At 43.9% G+C, this 9,371-nt stretch overlaps 1 protein-coding gene across 4 annotated transcripts; it reads right to left on the bottom strand.

The window, feature by feature from the left end:
- Positions 1-252: 252 nt before the first annotated feature.
- Positions 253-8,772, bottom strand: PDE6H (phosphodiesterase 6H). 4 transcript variants are annotated; one of them, XM_027661782.1, is made up of 5 exons: positions 7,661-7,806; positions 7,129-7,291; positions 3,965-4,151; positions 3,658-3,698; positions 253-2,787 (listed from the first exon to the last, which is right to left on the bottom strand). In XM_027661782.1, exons 3-5 carry the CDS (start codon positions 4,102-4,104, stop codon positions 2,711-2,713), a joined length of 258 nt encoding a protein of 85 aa, XP_027517583.1. In that variant the 5' UTR covers positions 4,105-4,151; positions 7,129-7,291; positions 7,661-7,806; the 3' UTR covers positions 253-2,710. The 4 variants fall into 4 exon arrangements, with proteins under 4 accessions (XP_027517583.1, XP_027517562.1, XP_027517573.1 ...); XM_027661761.1 differs by having other exon boundaries at positions 7,134-7,291; XM_027661772.1 differs by lacking the exons at positions 7,129-7,291; positions 7,661-7,806 and adding an exon at positions 8,712-8,772.
- Positions 8,773-9,371: the final 599 nt, after the last annotated feature.

Raw genomic sequence — 9,371 nt, 5'->3', positions numbered from 1 at the left:
ATATTACAATGTATATAGACTGAAGTCCTTCAACAAGATACTTTTAACACATTTGCTTTCTTGCACCATAGCCATCTCTCACTGAAAAATTGAACTTTCAGGAATTACAAGTCATTAGAAAAAACTCAGGACCTCAGACAAAACAATGGTGAGGGTGTTTTAAGACTCCTAAGTCTCAAAATTCCTTACAAGTAAAGGAATGAATGCAATCCCTATTAATGAATAGAAATTATTTTTAAAATAACTAATAAACTGTGTTGACTCAAAGCATCCATCTTCTGATACAGCTCAACAGCCAGGCATGAGAGCTGGGGTGTGTGTGCATTCTTGTTGGACTCCTCTAGGAAGGAGAATGGAGTAGTTCTCTGATGGGAACTAGGGATATGGCAATTAGATGTGGAACTACACCAGGACCCTCCCATTGGCTCGAAAGCGTCAGTTCCCGGATTAAGGAGAATTTTGCTTTTACTCCAGTATTTTCTGACAGAGTATCTCACTATCTTTGGACCGTTTTCCCAAGGCCTGAGATGAAAACGGAGGAAAATTATCTCCTCTCATTGTTCTCCTGCTTAAAAAACCTTAAAAAAAGGGAAAACTCAATGATAATAGAGGCAATCAGCTTGCAGAATCCAAAACTGGATCCAGTGGGTCTTTTCCCAGAGAGAAGAGGACAGACTGAGAAGGTGCAGTAAGGATCATATGATACAGGATGGCATAATGTGAGGGAAAGTATGAGAGCATTGCCATAGGAACTACATCTAACTACAGAAAGAGAGGGCTAGCACATGAGCTTGGAAAAAATGAAATCAGTCCCCTACAGTAAAAGCTAAATAAAACATAATCTACATAAAGAACACTTAGGGAAAGAAGAAAAGCATTAAAAGGTGAGAAAGGCAGGAGAGATTGGAAGTAAGTGGAAAGGACAGACTGCTTCAGGAAAATAGCTGTGGGCTGCAATTAGCTAAATGGTACATGACTTCTGTGCTGTGAGTGTGTTGCAGTTCTGAACCACTCTGTGGTTTACTAGTGTTTCTAATGGCAGGAGTGCTGAATAATGAAAGCTGTACTCTTGACTGCCAACAGGAATTAATTTCCTTTAGTTTTTGGTGATGAAGCTATATTTTAACCAAAAGTGGCTAGCTTTTGTTTCTGGAATAACAGTAGCAGATAACTATAGCACTGCCATGGATTTGTAGTGATGCTTCACGTGTGGGGATCAATCCTTTAGACAGGATTTGCTCTCCTCTTCACAATCACTGCTTGCTCCCATGAACATGTTCAGCATAGGAAAGATAAGATGGGGGGAGGCAGTTCTTATGCAATGAGGCTCGTCAAGCTAAAGGCAATGATTAAAAATTTTATCTCCTCTTATGCATATTATGTAGCTACAACAAACCTGCTCCTTGCCTACTAACAAAACAAAAGCCTTTCCTGAATGGCAGGGCAGTAGGGAATCTTGGTGCCTTCCCCAAACATTTAAGTGGTTATGGGTGCCTCACCACTCCTCAGCATTCAGGCTACCAGAGAACAGGAGACACAGATCAATAGCGTTAAGTAAGTGGATTCACTCTGTGCTTGCCTGCATGTACTCATCCTACCCTTCTTTTGCCTCCTCACTTGCTCTGCTGTTACCTCTCTCTGGGGGCACCATTTGCCTGCTTGTCCAGACAAGCTCCAGAGCTTGAAGTTGCCAGAGGAAGAGAGAAAAGCCTTCCTGCTTATGGGGGGCAGTGTGAAGGGAGACTTGTACCATGCTAAATACAGGGAAGAGGGAGCAGTTAATGCAATACCATCTTCTGCTGGCACAGTCTGGTGACAGGTCATAATGATTCTCTCTCTTCCTAACCAGCAGCAAGCATGTCCTGGGGAGCAAATGTCTCATGTAAGTATGTGTGGGCATGGGGACAGTGCAAGTGTCCTACAGGGCATCCCATGAAAGGAGAGAAAACACAGCATCATTTGGAGTGCTGCTTCTTTGGAATTGCAACCACAAAGGAATGAATAATACGATTAATTCACTTAGCTATTGATCTCAGACACACACATTTTCACTTAACATTATTATAACGGCCAGACTTTCATGGCTTGTGGGCAGTACAGCAGATACAGCATTTGCAAGCCCTTATCCCCATGTGCTGATGAGGTAAATCTTAGCAGCACATTCCTTATGGTGAACCCCTGGGGAAGATTCTCCTATGGAAAGATTGACTAATATCTGGACTGGTGACTCTAAAGCTGTTCTCTACAGATGTACTCTCAGCAAATGATTGGTGGCCCAAATAACATGGAGACCTACCCATGGAAATTCTATATAGAAAGCTGTCAGGGAAGGAAGGAAGAAAACAGAATAGGCTTGATATAATTAGATCTGCACACAATGTCTCAGCTAATCAGGGACAAAGTTCAAATACAGCCTCCCTGTATCTCCATAAATATTGAATATCTATGACAGTGAGAGAGGAAATAATATAGTGCAGGGAGACATTAAGACATTTTTCATAGTTTCATCACATGGAACATGAGGTCTGCTTAGGGTCCCAAATAACTTTGCCAAATTAATCTGCAAAGGACGTTCTTATAACTAGCTCTTACAAAACCACCCTGCCCATAAGTGAGTGGATGCAAGGGCCAAAAATAAGTGTCAAAGGTGGTGAAGACCATGCTGAAATCTGTGGAGTCACCAGGTGACACCAGTAGAGATGCTGACACATTAGATGATCCCAAACTGGGCCAGCTCGTGCAGTTCCAGATGGCTGAAAGCTTCCCATGGGCAAATCACTGTGATATCTGCAAAAGAGAGAAAATTAGAAATGAGTTCTGGTCCCTGCATTCCTTGTATTTATTTTTTATTAATGGAAAGGCTGATTTATTCAGGAAACATTAAGAAGAATGAGAATCAACCTGAAGGTTAAATGAGCAGCTGAGCATTTCAAATCTGATACTACCTGTCAGACCAAACCAGATCAGTGTATTTTTCTCTCTGTGAGAAAAAGCAAGCCAGCATTTCCTACAGTCTCTTCAGTGGCTATGTAAACTGGTGTAAAAATTCATTCCAATTATGTGGTCTCTACTATTCTTATAAACTACCTGTAACCAAAATGTGATCTCCTTGAAGATGTGCAGCTTTAAATCTGATGATGAATAATTTGTTCTACTAGTTCTGTAACTCTCTTCTTATCAATACCTATAAAGCCCTGACTGGCTACAGCTCATCCAGTGCATGTTTCTCAATCCCAGATGGGTACATAAAATTCTTAAAATTAGGATTCTGATGACAACACAAATACTTAACCATCTGGGATTTAGTTCCTGTGATTTTTGGTATTAATAGCTTGGCATTTAGCATTTCTTTGAGAACCTCATGCTGCTGAAATTCTTAGCTAGAGTATTAGCAGAAAACAAACAAGCACTTTAACAGCCAAATGTGAGTATTGAGAAATTGAAGCATGTCTAAATGGCCTTTCTGTCTAGGAGTGTATGAGAGCATAAGCATGAATGTGGCAGCTTGCGGTGGTAGTACTAGTCTTCCCTGGTGACCCTGAGAGCTGCAGAGAGACCAGGGAAAAAAAGAGGTCACCCTAGAATCCTCTCTCATCATTAAGTTTGTCTGCACTTGTGTTAAAGCAGGGCACGACAACAGCATCCTGCACAGCTTACCTGTGCCCAGTCCCTCCATGCCTGGGATGTCATCTCCAAACCTAGGAGAGAAAAGAGCAGGTAAGGAGTGAGTTTGGGCCAGCAGCAAGGATAGGGGAGTTGCCCTGAACCCCCAGCCAAGGAATGAGAATGGTGGGTGGGCAGCAGAAGAAGGGAAGCAGCTCTAGGTTGAAGAGCTGATGGCACCAGGGGGCAGGAGGAAGCCTTCTGGCTCCTTGCTTGAGCAAAGATGGTATTGCAGAAGCCCAGCTTAGAGTGGGGAGCCACCCAACTAGCATGGTTTCTTCTCTTTCCAAAATTCCCTTACCCTCTTACTCCTTTTTTGGGAGGCTTGCTCTTGAACTGCCTTGTCTGTCTCTGCTTGAACTTGGGAGGCCCCTTGCGTGGTGTGGTGGAACCAGCTGGAGCATCTCCAGTGTTGAGGGTGGCAGCTGGGGTCTCACTCATCGCTGGGCTGTGTGCAGCAGGCACGCACCTCTCTCAGATCCCTCTGTCTGCAAGATAACAGCAAGGACTGATACAACACTCTGCTTATTTCTGCTTATCTCTTCTAGATATCAGTAGTCAGTTGACAGAATTATGGAAAATATAATTGTGACAGGATTAAAGTTAATGATATTAAAGATAAAGAAAGATTGTAATGCATACAAATTAAGCAGGGTAGCACTGCCTTTCATCTGGCATGCTAGAATTAAGATGGCAAATGAAGAACACTTGAGGTAAGACCAAAAAACACTTAACCCCATGGTGCAGTGACTTGCAAAGTCATGGGGACTCACACCTTCTTTTGTCTCAAACACAGCTGAACTCTTGGAGACAGGTTGATGCAGCAGCTTGCCCCACAGTTTTGGTAAAATAGAAAGCTTAATGCTGATGTTGTTTGTTTTCTAGTTAGCCTTGGAATAGCAGTGCTGATGTTTTTACTGACTAGGAACAACAAAGACACATGCATGGCTTAGAGAAATATCCTGTCTTTGGGAATGATCATGATATACTTCACCTTTTCTTATACCTGTGCCTAAGCACTATCTGATGAGCACTGATGGACATGGGATGTTGAGCTAGATGGGCCCTTTATCTGGGTGGAGCTGCTGTTAGGGTTTCATGATTGTCAATACCAAACTTATAGGAAATAGCACAGGATTGTTGAAAGATTATAGAGAAAGCTAAGGCTTGGAGACAGTCTTTTATGAAGAAGTTAATTACGCAGGATTTAGCAGAGTATTTAGAATTTGAAAATTATATTACATATGCTGACCTCTCTTCATGACACTGTACATGAGCCAAGCTCCACTTCACAGTGGCTAAACAGTTCTTAGGGAGCAATTTTTGTCTGGGAGACACCTCTCCTGCCTTAGAGGACCGAACTGCTGCACTCTGAACTTTTTGCTTCCTTCCCTGAGAAGAGAGTAATAAGTCTCAGAAGTGCCCAAAGGGGAGCTTCCAGGCCTTCATTAAATTTTGTCTAATTAGTATGGTAGAATGGTCTGAGCAAGTGTATTTATGGATAAAAATAAATGCAATTTTTTTCTCCCTTCCTTGAAGTCACGTTCTTCCTCATTACTGCTACATATCTCCTATCTCCAGGTGTTCATCCCTGTGCATCCAGGCTGATGTAAACGCTGATGGAATTAACTTCAGGATTTGGTACTAAAGATTAATCTCATTATATCACCATAGTACTCTGGCTTAATCCCCAACATCACCTGCCGCGACACTCAGGACTTTTAATCTCAGAACTATAAATGCCATCAAAGATTTTCTTTTCCTTAATCTAAAGAGGGATCATGTATTTGACTGTCCAGAAATAGCCAGAGTGCTGGAAAGCAAAGCCTGAGATAGAAAGAGAAAGATCATCTGAGCAATCTTCCTGTGTCACTTGCACATCAATGCAAGGTGAAGAGCCATATTTCTGTATTTGTGGCAGTCTAGGAATAGTTCACCCAGGACATCTTTCCATCTGTGGTGGCAGAAGGATGGTTCCAAATGATAGTTCTTCTGTTGCTTGTGGTCAGGCTTCTGTCTCAGCTGTAATATCCCAAGCAAGAGACTGGACAGGTTCCAGCAGCCCCAAATGGAGCAGCAGATGGTTGTGTCTGCAGCTGAAGTATGCACAGATGCTATTCCTCCGCAAGTAACACAACGCTTCCTAAGCACACGCTGTGCCCACAAACACAGGGATCAGCTCAAACTGTAGAAGTTACTTCTTTACCTTGCCATCTCTGAAGCACCTGAACAGCCTCCCAATATTTACAGCTTTATCCCCCCAGCAGGGTGTTAGGACAGGCAAACAGTGTCACCTTCATCTGTTACAGAATGAGATTGGCGGTGCAGTGATAAGTATCACCTGGACTGCACTGCTGGATTTCATCCTTGCTGGTGATGAAATCTTTTGACTCACGGTTTTTTAGGGCCAAACTGAGAGGTGAAGGCATTTTGGCTCAAAAACAAAGACAGAATTTGGTGCCTCACTGTTACTCAGCATGGGAGAAATTCAGATGGTACTGCCCTACAACAAAATGCTTTGCATCAAAAAACTGCTTCATTTTTAGTATGTCTGCTAATGCCCAAAGTATATTATTATGTTGCTGTCTCAGGTACAATTCTCATTGGTAGGTTGTCTGTCTGCATTAGATACCCTTCCTGTACTACAAGGCACACGCATCCACTTTTAAGCACCATGTCAATCTGACATCAAAGATACCTAGAATCCCTCTCAAGGGCTACTCCCAAAAGTACAACAGAAAAAACAAACCAACTAACAGATTTCCATCCCTTAGGACTGACATCCAAAATTTGCAAGATGCATTTGAGCTCCATCTCCAACTGAATTCTTGCCCTGCTTCACCAGTCCCTGCTGTCTGCCAGCATGATACCTTAATCATAAAAATATCTTTGAGGGTCCACACCTTGTCCCTGACCTTTACTTAACAGATGAATAGCTAAGGGGAAGATTCAGTACTTGGAGTTTCCTTTTCCCCCAATCCAAACTAGTTGTATCCATCTACCAGCTACTCAATAACCCAGGATTTGATAGGAAAAATTATCTGCCCAAATCACACTTCATCCTCTCTCACTTGCATGAATTCAAAAAAGAGCACTCAACGAAACTTTCAGTAAGGGACAATTCTAACTTCTCCCTTACTAACTTTCCTCTACCCATTCTCTCCATGCATCACTAAAAGATTTGACTGAGGATGGAAAGCAACCTTAGTGCCACAGAACAACCATATTTTGCAGTAGGAATCAAGCTGCTCTCTCACCACTGAGCTAGTGGGACTCACTTGCCATTGTGCACAGTCAAAGATTTCTCCATTCATGCTGGAATGGGCCCTGACCCACAGCATGGAATCTACCCCAGTTCCCACATCTTGGAAACCAACTGCCCCTACACACAGTCAGACAAGCACCCCAGGATCACAGATATGAAAGAAATGCCAATAGCAGCTTCTTCACAGCCTTTTGTCTTACCGTACCTGGTTACTCGAATAGTCCTTGGTATCAGATCAAATGTTTTGAGTCTCCTCTAGATCTCTGCAAGTGCTATGATGATTCCTCCCAGTGCTTCCTTGGCTGCCAGATCTCTTTTGCTTCTGCCAGCACTGGGGTGCAGCTCCTGGACAAGAGCTGATGGCTGTGGATGCAAAGGCTGTTGAGGCATAAGATCCTCTGCCATGCACTTCCTCTGCACCCTTCTCTGACAAGGTGTTACTTAATTGCCCCTGACAGCATTTCTGCTCAGATCAGGGTTTAATCCTCTGGGCAAGAGCTTTGCTTGCGTGGGAATGCTAATTATACCTAATACACATTAATGGGCTTATCTCAGTTGCGTCAGAAATCCCACCTCTAGGTTGTTGTCCAGGTTAATCATCCTTATTTTAATTTTCTTCGAATTTAAAGGGGCTTGAATACTACTGACAAATGCTGACTCTTTAATCTGCCCTGTCCTTAATCTGTGATTCTCTGTGGAAAATGTCCCTGGCAGATAATGTAGATGCCTCACTTGATCTTCTTCAGATGGTTTTGGTGTAGGAACTCATCTTCCCCTGTCCAAAACATTCAAAAATACAGACTTATCCATGTGTGCTTGTCTTATGCTGTCTCAGGGGTGTCAGACACAAAACCTCCCTGAGCCATGGCACTCCATTCAGGGATACATGGGAAGTAGACAGCAACCAGGAGGAAATACCCTTGTTTGCACAGTCTTTTTGATGGACTTCTTGCATGCTCAGTTCCCGACCTCATAAGAGCCACTAGCATCATCTTTGCAGGCAGGCTTTCAACAGGAAGTATTGTATCCAGTGTAAGATGCCTTTGAGGAGTCTCATAGCTCCAGTCTCAGTTGCTTGAGCTTGCTAATCATAGTGATGGAAAAAGTCCACACAAGTCCAGCCCTTTCTGCTCCTGTGTTTTACACAGGATCTCAAACCCTTCATTCTAGCAGCTGTTTTAAGACCAAGAACAGGTGAAAGAGAATGCACTCTGAAAGACAGAAACTCATTTAAAGTAGAACTATATTCCCAAATGGAAATAATTCGAAAGACTATCCTAGTTGAAAGAAGGGATTCAGTAACACCAGAGGTACAGCATCACAGGTTACAAACTCCCCACTGATGTTTCCTGCATGTACAGCTGGGCAGCACAGCAGGAAACACCAGCTGCCTATCCTAGCTGCTCCTCAGGAGCCCCCCGATGCTGCTCACATGTAGGCTCAGCAAGTTGCAGACACAAGCCAAGGGGGTTCCAGGGAACCCTGACCAAGGGGTGCCCAGCATGGGAAAATAAGCAGCCTTGCAGAGAGCAGAGCTGCTTGTACAGCCAGGAAACTGAGCTCCAGAACCTGCCCTAATGTTAGAGGAAACAGAAAACAAACACAGAAGAACCAAAACTTCCTCTCCTAGCTACTGGATCTGTTCACGCTCTCCAAGTTCAAACATCCAGATTTTCTTCCCCCTAGGGTTTTATATGGACTTTTCTCTCCCTTCGGTTTTGTAGCCAGTTCCTTTTTCATCCCCCTTACCCCTTACTGATTAGAGCTCCTGGAGAACACTTACATTACCAAAGGCTCCTCTTCCAAATCATTCAACTCCTGTCCTGCAGCCTGTGTAGAAAGAGTCTCGAGGTGTCCTTTCTCCTCCAGATATACCCTGCCACCAGGTGACATCAGGACATCAGTCGTGGGCGGGTGCCTACACGGCGCAAGGAGGTGGGGGGAGCCCTGGAAGATCAGCACTGTGCAGGCACAGCTCCGGCAAGGTCCAGGGGATCAACAGAGCCTTGGCACACTCTTGAGGGATGATGTGACACTTTCTGCAAGAAAAGTGGCTTCTCTGGAGCTCCTGGGGTGAGATCTCTGGAGAAGCAAAGAGAAATAAAGAAATAACCTGCCCTTTGAGCAATGCTGTTGCTTGGGAAAACACACACACACACTCGTGTCTGCACATGTCAGAGTAGGAAGGATTTGGTCCTAATCACCCCCTATCCCTCCCCTGTGCTGGTGAATGCCTGGAGAGGTTTCCAGTAAAGTTCTCAGCAATGCTGCAAAGGTGAAGACACACCTTACAGAGCAATGTATGCAATCAACCCAATGTCAACAGCGCTGAGTCTGCTCAAGGGAGTCATAGGGAATGCTGCTGAGATGCTATGCAGGGTCTTGGTGAAGCAGCTGGAAAGGCAGGGAAAGAAGGGGGAACCCTTGTGTTGCTGGTGGGTGG

This window comes from Corapipo altera, unplaced genomic scaffold, assembly GCF_003945725.1.
Source record: "Corapipo altera isolate COAL_440 unplaced genomic scaffold, ASM394572v1 1, whole genome shotgun sequence".
In the NCBI taxonomy this organism is placed as follows: Eukaryota; Metazoa; Chordata; class Aves; order Passeriformes; family Pipridae; genus Corapipo; species Corapipo altera.
This window is presented reverse-complemented; position numbering and strand designations above follow the sequence as displayed.